The 12,160-nt window shown below is 43.5% G+C and overlaps 1 protein-coding gene across 7 annotated transcripts in view; it reads right to left on the reverse strand.

Moving 5' to 3' along the window:
* Window positions 1-2,504: 2,504 nt before the first annotated feature.
* The window catches only part of OPHN1 (oligophrenin 1), a 147,092-nt gene continuing 137,436 nt past the window's right edge, over window positions 2,505-12,160 (reverse strand). For all 7 annotated transcript variants that reach the window (XM_083372312.1, XM_083372310.1, XM_083372311.1 and 4 more), the window contains 4 exons: window positions 6,742-6,907; window positions 6,176-6,226; window positions 4,800-4,852; window positions 2,505-4,636 (listed from right to left, as the gene is read on the reverse strand). In XM_083372312.1, the coding sequence (XP_083228438.1) occupies window positions 4,810-4,852; window positions 6,176-6,226; window positions 6,742-6,907 (260 nt within the window). In that variant the 3' untranslated portion in view covers window positions 2,505-4,636; window positions 4,800-4,809. The remainder of the gene's footprint in view (window positions 4,637-4,799; window positions 4,853-6,175; window positions 6,227-6,741; window positions 6,908-12,160) is intronic.

The following is a 12,160-nucleotide window of genomic DNA, read 5'->3' on the forward strand; positions in this document are numbered from 1 at the left end:
GGTCGAATCCCGAGTGCCATGTAACAGACTGAGCGCCTGTTACTCATCCCAGCTTCTGCCAACCTAGCAGTTCGAAAGCACGTAAAATGCAAGTAGAAAAATAGGGACCACTACAGTGGGAAGGTAACAGTGTTCTGTGTGCCTTTGGCGTCTAGTCATGCCGGCCACATGACCACGGAGACGTCCTCAGACAAGCGCTGGCTCTTCGGCTTTGAAACGGAGATGAGCACCGGCCCCTAGAGTCGGAAACGACTAGCACACAAGTGCGGGGGAACCTTTACCTTTACCTTTTATGACCTATTACTTGCTGTTTATATGTATACTGTGAGCTTCTGCAAAGAGACAAATTCTTTCTGTGTCCAATCATATTTCATATACTAATAGAATAGACTTATATACCATTTCACAGTGCTTGACAGCCCTCTCTAAGAAGTTTACAAAGTGAGCCTATTGCTCCCCCAACAATCCGGGTCCTCATTTTACCCACCTCGGAAGGATGGAAGGCTGAGTCAACCCTGAGTGGGTGAGAAGCTGCCAAACTGCTGGCAACCAGCAGTCAGCAGAAGTAGCCTGCAGTACTGCATTCTATTCTATTCTATTCTATTCTATTCTATTCTATTCTATTCTATTCTATTCTATTCTATTCTATTCTATTCTATTCTATTCTATTCTATTCTATTCTATTCTATTCTATTCTATGGACCCACTTCAATCTACATCTTAAGAAAACAGAACTCTTGGAAACGGTTTCTTCCAACAGGAATTTTTTATTAAGAGAAATTACCTGCTGAAATGGTTGTTACTGGATCAGTGGATGTCCCTTGGACTACAGGTTCTAATTCCCCCTCAGTGTCTCTCCAACTGCAGCTCTGGGTGCTGGTGCGGCCGTGGGGCTCGGAACTCTCCTCCCCTAGACAGCCGAGGGTTCTTTTCATCAGGTCGATCGCTTTCTCTAGGATCCAGTTCGCGTGCTGTGCCCAACTTCCTTCCTCTTCGCTTACGTGCAGGGATTTCTCCACCTCCTGCTTCCATTCTGGTTGGTTGGGCCCCCGTCTCAGGGTCACCTTTCTTGATTTCTTTTCCCACTCGCTTTTCTTTCCAATGCCCATGGACCACCGAGGTTTGTGGTTACGCATCTCCAACAACTTTTCTCCTGAGTAGTAGGACATTTCAGATCCTGACAGCTGGCAGGTTTTCAGTCGGGGAAAATCTCCAGGAGATTTTCTCCCTTCCCTGCCTCGTTGTCTGACATTGTATTTTTTGCAAAGTCCCCCGGCAAGGTTCTCCCTTCCAGGTTGACTATTATTGCAGATCCTGTCTAATGTAAGGAGCAACTTCCCCCCACCATTCAATATTTTAAAGTGTTCCCAAGCAGCCCCTCACCCCGCCGTTCTTCCTGGTGATTCAAACCGGCAGATTTCTAGGTGTCAACGTCCGGAAAGATAACATCAGTCCGGCTCCATTGGCATGATCATTCAATCCTCTTATTGCACAGATTCCAGGTGTTGGATCTTTCCCCCTCTCCTTTTCCCTCGCTGCCAGTAAAGAAGAGAAGTTCAGAGGGGCATAGGATGAAAGGCAGATGGCCACATTGTTATGGTTAGCAGACCCGAAGTGAATCAACAAAAGGTTACTTTGTAGTGAAGACAGGAAGTGAAAGTAGTAAAACCTCCATGTATACCCCCTCCCCCTTTTTAGTGTGACAGAATCCAGGAGATAGTAAGGATTGGTTTTAAATCAGAGAAGATAGATAGAAATAAAATGTAAGTGGATTCTGACACTTATACACCACTTCACAGTGCTTGAGAGCCCTCTCTAAGAAGTTTACAAAGTCAGCCTATTGCTCCCCCAACAATCTGGGTCCTCATTTTACCCACCTCGGAAGGACAGAAGGCCGAGTCAACCCTGAGTGGGTGAGAAGCTGCCAAACTGCTGGCAACTGGCAGTCAGCAGAAGTAGCTTGCAGTACTGCATTCTATTCTATTCTATTCTATTCTATTCTATTCTATTCTATTCTATTCTATTCTATTCTATTCTATTCTATTCTATTCTATTCTTTCCTATTCTATTCTATTCTATTCTATTCTATTCTATTCTATTCTATTCTATTCTATTCTATTCTATTCTATTCTATTCTATTCTATTCTATTCTATTCTATTCCATTCCATTCCATTGAAAATTATTCTATTATTCTATTCTGTTCTGTTCTGTCCTGTCCTGTTCTTTTGAAAATAAGTTGGCTTTTCATCCATTCGAACAAGGAGTGATATGTCTATATTAATTCCAAACAGGAAAGACATACAGGTCAGCTCCTATAAGAGAACTCCAAACTAAGTGGACTGCAACTGTTTCTAACTTGTGCTGTGCGACACTAATCCCCAACTCTTGCAATGAGCAAGTGGTCTTGCTCCTCTGTCTAATGTTGGATGTAGTCATGTTTTATTTTGCAAGCTGACTTTACTATTCTACAAATAAAGTTCACACAAATTCAAAAACTACAGTCAAGAGTAACCAGGTGGATTTTTTAATCCATGGAAAATTCATAAACATTATTACAACTAAACTATTTCTTTTACCAGACAAGTACATCAGGAAATTACTTTAAGTGCCTTTAAATTTACAAAACAGAGATAGCTGAATTGGTGAACATCTTTAGCTTATGACAAAAGCAGGTTTGAGGAGAGATGTACCAATTTTGGATACAACCACCACACAATCATTTGGGAGCTTGGGACCCCACCCTTCCTGCAGAGAGCAATGGCAAACGTCACTTCCAGAACTTCCTTTCCCGTCTCAGCTTCTACTCTTGGGAATCACACCTTGAATGTGCCCTCCCTCCCACTCATTTCCCACAGCAGAAATCAATGGTATCAGCACAATCCATTAATGGATTACTGGGAAACACAGATCAACCTGTGATGTTAGTCCAATGCCTGGCCTTCCTGGAGGTCACTGCAACCCCACACTACTCAGTGAGCAAAGAGCTTTGATCGGTGGCTCCAAAATTGGACTGGCAAGGCTGCCAGGGAAATGCTGGCATTTTCTATCACTCATTCAATCTTCAGTTATTCTATCCGGCTTATACTGGTGGTTAAGAACTCAGACTTCACAGGATGAACAATCTTCTCTATTTGATCAGCAACTTTGGGGAGTACAAGTGAATGTTGGGTGTGGCACTGATAACCAAAACGTAGCAATAAAGCATATACATATACTTTCTTTACCCCTCAAAGCATGTTAAATATCAGTATGGCATTTCCTGCTGACTTCTGTGGAAATAATTATTTGTCTGCTGGTACAGTGGGGATGGTACAGGTATCAACCTTATTTCTAAAGAGAAATGAGTGGGCCCAAAAACTGGCAATACAGGGCCACTCCCAAAAGTTCATTTATTTCTTGTATCTGCAAAGCATGTCTAGAATGTGCTAGCTGGAGGCTTTTGACCTTGGTCCTCGGAGACACTTACAAGGTGAGCCGAAACCTCCAATGTGAAAGTATCCACATAAGTTCCTAGGAAAGAACCAACCACCAGTCTGTGGGATGGGGAATCCTGAGGAGGGGCTGTCCAAAGATTCTGCAGAGATCCAAAGTGAAGTTTGGAGAAAGAGATCCCAGCTGAGATGCCGGAAGGGCCTAAGCTGTCTCCCCTAAATCAGAGAGACCTGCACACAAGCGTAGGCAGGCACACAGCTACAACCACAGCATCTCTTTCTTCCTTTGGCTGCAGGTCGAATAAAAACAGATCTAAATGCAGGGTCTCGTCACATTCTACTGCAAGTGGGAAGGGCACTTTGGGAAGAAAATAGGTGGAAGAGTGGAATGTGGTCTAACAAAAGGTAGAACTATCTGGAATGTCTTGAAGCTGCTTTGGACATTAGGGAAACTACCCTCACAGAAGCGTGCAATTGATCTCTGCTTCAATTTCCAGCACCATTCCCCTTGGGATGGGGTATCTGGCTTCAAAACTCCTCCCCTTTTGAAGATGTGAGACAAGAGCCAACATCCTCGTCCTACCATCCCACTCTCTGGAACATCTGCCAGTTGTATAAGCAGAACCAGTAAGAGGTGTGGAATATCACTGGGAATATTTTCAGCCTTTCATGAGTTAACAGCTAACCCCACCCCCACTCTCCACACTTGCACTGACACAAAATCTCAGTCTTTGAAAGAAAGAAAAATAACAAAATGTGACACATTTGAAGCCACCCAGTCAGAAACCTTCTGAGGCAGAGAAGCTGCTTGCAGCCCAGTTCCTAGATCCAGGTAGCAATTCTTTGAGAAGGAGCCTGTAAGAGGCCCATCATGATGGATGTCTCTCACCACCCAATGTGCCCCCTGGCTGTTCCAGGCCAACAGCTAGCAAAGGAGAAAGCAGCACTTTCTGGAGATGAGTAGGAGCAGCTTGGAGTGATAGAGAAGGAGGAGCAAAAGGCCAAATTGTTGCTCTGTGTTTTTGAACACTTACAGCAGCAGGTGGAACTATTGTCCCGGCAAGAATGTCTTTGCTTCTCTTGTAGCAATGCAAGATGTTCACAATGGCATGCTCAAAGACGAGGTTGGAGATAGCTGATTATAGAGTGCACACCACGGGTTGCAAATCCATTTGGGGTGGTCTAGGCTCAGCCATTCAGAAGTCTGGGAAGAAAAGAAACACAGGCAGTAAAACTAAGTGGAGGATGTCAAAACACAACGCTTGGCTTGGTGGAGCTACAGCCGAGAGGGAAGGTTTCTGCAACCTGCCCAAAACACCTCCAGCATTCAGGTTCTTAAGAAATTAGAAAGTAAGTGGCAGGATTACCTGGAGCCTTTCATCCCTCCTCATTTGGGAATCTGCCCTGGGGACAGGAAGAACTGCAAAAGAAGTGAAGCAGTAAGAAAAACAATGAGGGAGAAAGCCGGACTGCAGCTACATCTCTACTACTAGCCAGGCTGAACTGGAGTTCACCAGAGGGCTGGTGCAGTGTGGTGGCTTAGGTGCCGGACTAGGAGTGCGGAGGCCCAGTTCTCATTCCCCCTCAGTCATGGAGACTCCCTCTCTGTCAGCTCAACCCGCTTTGCAGGGACTGGCAACACAGCACCCTAATATATTTAATGCTGAAAAACAATGCCTGAGATTTCAGGATCTTTGCAAAAGCCAGAACACTGCGAGAGAATGAAAGTTACAAGTTTGCAAGATTCAGCAACCCCATTCGACTATCAAATGAAAGAATTATTTTATAACTCATGATAAAAATAGTGCTGATCCTGAGCCTGTGATGCCAACTTCAGTTGAAAATCAGCTTCTCTGCCTGGGAGAACAAGGATTGGGATGACAGGGAATGGAGGTTATGGCCAGCTGCCAAGCACAGGAAATCAAAAGCCAGAGCAGTTCAGATGAAAACAGGTCTGTTGCATGCTAACAGGCTGTACAAGAACCTAACAGTCAAGGCAAATTGGCAGTAGATAAGGGTCAAGGGAAGTCAAGGTGGGCTGGACTTAGATCTTTTGTGGGTGCGGAGAGACTTGAGACTGATGATGCATTTGACCCCCTCCCTCCTCAGGCTGAGCTTGGTCATCTCCAACATCAGCCAGCCCCGAAAAGTTCTAATACTGCCAGCCAAGCAACCCTCAGGGGCCAGTGGTACATTATATGGGGCAGAATTTGGCAGGCCTTTTTTTTGTAATAGTAATTTTATTCCCAAGGTACCTAATAGCTGAAAGCAATTAATAAGAAATTTCCAAAAATGATTAGGAAAGGAAATATGTGAAACCAGTGTCCTTTCAAAGGTGCTGACTGTGATTTGAGCAAGATTCCCTCAACTCCCAGAGCTCTAAACCCACCGGAGACCCCCATCTTGCAGACTCCTTGTGAGGAGGAATTGTCTGGAGCAGTTGTGAAGTCCTCTCCTTGACCAGAGAGGAATTATGAAGAGGCAATCTACTTGCCGGCTCTTCATTCTACTGTGGTCATCGGCTGCACTCTCAACTGAGCCATTTTCAATTCACCATCTCTTCCCCAAAAATCTCACAAAAAATCTGCCAGTCTTTTCAACTCTCAGGCATCTGAAAAACACCTCTCTATGCAGAGGGAATAAATGTCTCAAACATTTATGGGCAAAATCAGAAGATGGCATGATTCACCAGCTTTTCAGGATGCCGAACGTATGTGTAAAGGCAACCCCTTCCTGCTCTTACCTTCCTCTCCTGAAGGAGGCCGTCTCGAAGAACTTTGCCCTGGATGCCACTCTGAAAAGCAACCAGCACAAACAGTCCCTTTGTTTTGTGGTAGCAACACAGCTGTTCAATCAAACAGAGTCCACGATCAAGGAACCAAATTTCCATTAATAGTACTGAATCTGGATAGATAGATAATATATCTATTATCCATAGAGAGATAATATAGCCCTATGGAGGGAGATTTCCCCAGAGCTCAGGAGAGAGTTCACAGTTCACAAATGCTGTGAAAACAGAGGAACCTGGGGGAGAATGCCTGACCCCCTTGAGGAGGGCAAAATGGGCTCCAGAAGTCTTTGTTAGCAGAGAAGCGTGCGGTTTGCTTTGGAGCGTTTCTGCGTGGGAAGCAGATGTTCTTCCTTGAAATGTGCTGCTGTACTTGACTAGGTGTCCTCCAGATGGGGAGCCCCGAGCCGCTCTAATTCCCCAGCCAAATGGCACTCGTTGGGGAGGGGGACCAGGAGAGATGCCACCAAACCCAGGTGGAGGGCTGGACCCTCTGCTAGGTCTGTTCTGCCACTACTCACACTGAGGAGGGGGCTTCTGTTGCTGTTCCCACCACCAGGTCTTCCTTGGCCTCCACCTTCTGTGGCAGGGGAGCCTTGCAGGGAGGATCTGGGGGTCTCATCGGAGGTCGTGTGATGACCGGCTTCTCTCCGGGCAGCCGAGCTTTGGGGAAGCTCTCATGTTCACCTGAATTGAAAAAAATATGAACTGAAATGCAGGAAGGAAATGGAAGAAAATATGCAGATACCCACAAAAGAGCATTCATCAATATTCCCTAAAAAAGAGGCAAACTCAGCATTCCTGCTACAGGAAGAAAAGTATCCCAAATGTCATGGTTCCGACAGATGTTACTCTTCAAAGAACTTCGAGGCATTGATTACCTTAAAGAATCTTTATTCAAATAACATGGCATTCACATGTACATGGTCGAAGCAAAAATCTGAATTCTCCTCCCCTAAACACATAATATCAAAGCACAATTCCCTCCTCTAATTAACAGTCATAAATCACATTCTCCAATTAGTTTGAAATGCCGACCTTCCTTCCCATTCTCCGACCTGCCATTCCTTATCCTCTCTTATTTTAAACAGCCTTAAAAAAAACCTCTACCTCTACTATGAGGTTCTTATGTCTAACTAATTCCCATACACATTTTTCCTCCCCCCCTCCCCATCATCGTCTAATTCTAACTCTACACTTGCAAGAAAAAGTATGTGAACCCTTTGGGATTACATGGAGTTTTGCATGAATTGGCCATAAAATGCGCTCTAAACGTCATGTAAGTCACAACAATAGAAAAACACAGTCTGCTGAAAATAATACTACACAAACATTAGCTGTTGTCATGTTTTAATTGAACATAAGATGGAAACATTCACAGTGCAGGGTGGAAAAAGTATGTGAACCCCTAGCCTAATGACTTCTCCAAGAGCTAATTGGAGCCAGACGTGAGCCAACCTTGACTCCAATCAGTGTGATGATATTGGATGTGTTGCTGACAGCCGTCCTGCCCTTTAAAAACACACACCTGTTTTGGGTTTACTGGTCTCAAGAAGCACTGTCTGATGTGAACCATGCCTGGCAGAAAAGAGCTCTCAGAAGACCTACGATCAAGAATGGTTGACTTGCATGAAGCTGGAAAGGGTTACAAAAGTATCTCCAAAAGCCTTGATGTTCATGGGTCCATGGTAAGACAGACTGTCTACAAATGGAGAAAGTTTAGCACTGTTGCTACTCTCCCTAGGCGTGGTCGTCCTGTAAAAATGACTGCAAGAGCACAGCGCATAATGCTTAATGAGGTAAAGAAGAATCCTAGAGTGTCAGCTAAAGACCTACAGAAATCTCTGGCACATGTTAACATTTTTGTTGACACATCTACAATAAGGAAAACATTAAACAAGAATGGAGTACATGGGAGGACACCAGGGAGGAAGCCATTGCTGTCCAAAAAAATATTGCAGCACGTTTGAAGTTTGCAAAAGAGCACCTGGATGTTCCACAGCACTACTGGCAAAATATACTGTGGACAGATGAAACCAAAATTGAGTTGTTTGGGAAAAACACACAACACTATGTGTGGAGAAAAAAAGGCACAGCAAAAAACCTCAAAACCTCATCCCCACTGTAAAACATGGCGGAGGGAGCATCATGGTTTGGGGCTGCTTTGCTGCCTCAGGGCCTGGATGGAATGTTGTCATTGATGGGAAAATGAATTCCAGAGTTTATCAGGACATTTTGCAGGAAAACGGACAACCATCTGTCCGCCAACTGAAGCTCCGCAGAGGATGGGTGATGCAACAGGACAATGACCCAAAGCATACAAGTAATTCAACAAAACAATGGCTTCAACAGAACAGAATACGCCTTCTGGAGTGGCCCAGTCAGAGTCCTGACCTCGACCCGATTGAAATGCTGTGGCATGACCTTAAGAGAGAGATTCACACCAGACATCCCAAGAATATTGCTACACTGAAACAGTTTTGTGAAGAGGAGCGGTCCAAAATTACTCCAGATCGTTGTGCAGGTCTGATCTGCAACTACAGGAAACGTTTGGTTGAGGTTATTGCTGCCAAAGGAGGGTCAACCAGTTATTAAGTCCAAAGGTTCACATACTTTTTCCACCCTGCACTGTGAATGTTTCCATCTTATGTTCAATTAAAACATGACAACAGCTAATGTTTGTGTAGTATTATTTTAAGCAGACTGTGTTTTTCTATTGTTGTGACTTACATGACGTTTAGAGCGCATTTTATGGCCAATTCATGCAAAACTCCACGTAATCCCAAAGGGTTCACATACTTTTTCTTGCAACTGTAAAAGTAAAACACAAGTTAAGGGGGAAATGGCTGCATTTTCATATATTGTCAAAGCAAGAACGTCCGATGTTAGCAGCGTTGATACCAGACCTCCTTAAGGAAAAAAAGGCAAATATTGGTGACAGGAGATTCAATTCTTTGGGGAACAGAAAAAAATAGTCTGCAGACCAGGCAGTCAAATCTAGGGAGGTATGCTGTCTCTCTGGAGCAAAAATGAAAGATGCAACTGACTACCTTACTGAAATAATCAGCCCCATGGATTACTACCCTGTTCTTCTCCTACACGTGGGGACCAATGACACAACAATGAATTAGAAAACAATAACAAGAGATTATGAACAGCTAGGGAAGAAAGTTAAAATATAAGGAGCACAAGTGGTGTTTTCATCCATACTTTCAACAAAAGGCCAACATCCAATGAGGGAGCATAGCACTTTAGAAATGAACCGCTGGCTTAAAAGTTGTGTCATCAACAGAACTTCAGCTTCCTATACCATGGTTATATTACCTACATGAAGAGCTACTGGCAAGGGATGGAGTGAATCTCACAAAAACTGGAAAGAATATATTCAGAAAATTACTAGCTCATCATATGAGAAGGGCTTTAAACTAAAGTTGAGGGGGGAGGGGGGCAATCTTCACGACCTTTAGAACCTAACTCCAAGCAAAAATGACTAGATACCCAATCACATAAGGAGATTGGGAGTAAAGAGAAAGAAGAAATTTTTAAAAAACCATAATGAAGTAGAGAGTGATGGGACAGATGGAAATCCCAATTACAAAGTAGGAGATATAAGAAACATACCCAAGACCCATAAAGCAGGGGTTCCCAACCCCCGGTCGGTGGACCAGTACTGGGCCATGGCATGCCAGCAACCGGGCTGCACAAACAAGCAAAGCCCCATCCACAAGATGCAGGTAGCACTCAAAACCACCCACCGTCCGGTCCGTGGAAAAACCTCTCTCCACTGAACCGGTCCCTGGTGCCCAAAAGGTTGGAGACCTCTGCCATAAAGGACCCAAATGCTTTCACTAACGCTCAAAGTTTAGGGAACAAACAGAGTGAACTTGAAGTATTAGTACATGAAGGTAAATATGACGTAGTTGCCATTACTGAAATTTGGTGGGATGAAACTCGTGACCGGAATGTACTGATAGAAGGATACAAACTATTCAAAAGAAACAGACCTAACAAAAGAGGACATGGAGCTGCATTTTATATAAAAGATCACTACAGCTCTAATACACAAAACCAAGGATGTCTATGGAGATTCTCAGTCATCCAGGGCATGGTTGTCCTAAAGATGCTTTTTCAAGAGGCAACTGGACTTTCTTGTTTTTCTTTGAAGATGTTTCACTTCTTATCCAAAAATCTTCTTCAGCTCTGATTGAATGGTGGAGAATGGAAGGATTTATATTCCTTGCAGATAGCTGGTCATTGGCATTCTTTTAGAGAGTCATTGAGGCCACTTGGCGACTTTTCTGTGTCCTCAGGGTCACCTCACTCATGCAAATGTGAGGGGAGATGCAAGGGCAGAAAACTTCCTGCAAAAAGCACAACTCCACAACACAGTCCTTTCAACACTTTCAAGAAGGCTCCACACCCATAAAATCCTTCTATTCCCCACCATCCAGTCAGAGCTGAAGAAGCTTCTTGGGTGAGAAGTGAAACATCTTCAAAGAAAAACAAGACAGTCCAGTTGCCTCTTGAAAAAGCACCTTTAGGACAACTGAATGACTGAGAATCTCCATAGACATTTAGCTATGCACTTTGGGATGAACACCTTTCAAATGGTGAGGCAGTATGAACAGATTTCCAGAAAACATCGCAGACTACAGGAACCCCGTTCGTGCTTCAGTTTGAGATGCAGACAACACAGACTCATCTCCAACAGCCTGCGTCTGTCTTCAACAGGGAAGGGACCCAGGGCAGAAAATATCCTGCAGTCAAGAAGGCTCCACACCCATTTGCACCCTAAGGACACAGACAAACCTCCAAATGGCCCCAAGGACTCTCCAAAAGAATGCAAGTGACCAGCTGTCTGCAAGGAGTATAAATCCTTCCACTCTCCACCATCTAGTTGGAGCTGAAGAAGCTTCTTGGATGGGAAGCGAAATGTCTTAAAAGAAAAACAAGAAAGTCCAGTTGCCTCCAGAAAAAGTACCTTTGGGAAAATCAAGGATGAAAACCTCCTAGAATCCATATGGGTCAATATAAAAGGGAAAAAAATGACAGGCCACCCAACCAAGCAGAAGAAATAGATGAATTTTTTGCTAATCATTAATAAATGTATGTAGGAAGCATACCACAGAGGTAATGGGAGAGTTTAACTATCCTGATATCAACTGGGAGATAGACTCTGCAGCAAGTGGGAGATCAAGAAGATTCCTAGCCAACTTAGCTGACAATTTTGTCATCCAAAAGGTAGAGGAGAGATCTAGAAGAAAAACTAAACTAGACCTAATTCTTACTAATAGAGAGGAAGTGATAGAGGAAGTTGAAGTTGCCGGGACCTTGGGTGAAAGTGACCACGTCATATTGGAATTCAATATAATACAAACACAAGCAATAGAATATAATCCAACCAGTTTCTGAAACTTTAAAAGAGCTGATTTTAATAAATTCAAAGAGAGCCTAAAAAAAATTCCATGGATAAAAATGCTAAAATGGAAAACAAATCAAGAAGAATAAAATAAAATATTTCAATAAAATTGATGAATATAAATCACTGGGAGTTGATGGATTGCATTCCAGAGTTCTGAAGGAGCCAGCAGATGCTATCTCTGAACTATTGTACCATATCTTTTTAAAAAAATCCCGGAGCACCGGAGAACTGCAAAGGATTGGAAAGAGCTGAGATTCCCATCTTAAAAAAAAAAGCGGGGGGGACCCAGGAAACTGCTGACCAATCAGCCTAACATCAATACCCGGAAAGATAGTGGGAAAGATATTAAAAAACCAGATCTGTGAACATCTATAAACAAATAAAGTTATAAGTAGAAGCTAGCATGGGTTTGTTAAAGACAGATCATGCCAAACCAATTTTATTTCATTCTTTGGCAGATTGACTAAATTAGTAGACCAGCAAAATGCTGTGCACATAGTATACTTAGACTTCAACAA

The sequence above is a fragment of the Vipera ursinii genome (genome assembly GCF_947247035.1).
Source record: "Vipera ursinii genome assembly, chromosome: 12".
Classification (NCBI taxonomy): domain Eukaryota; kingdom Metazoa; phylum Chordata; class Lepidosauria; order Squamata; family Viperidae; genus Vipera; species Vipera ursinii.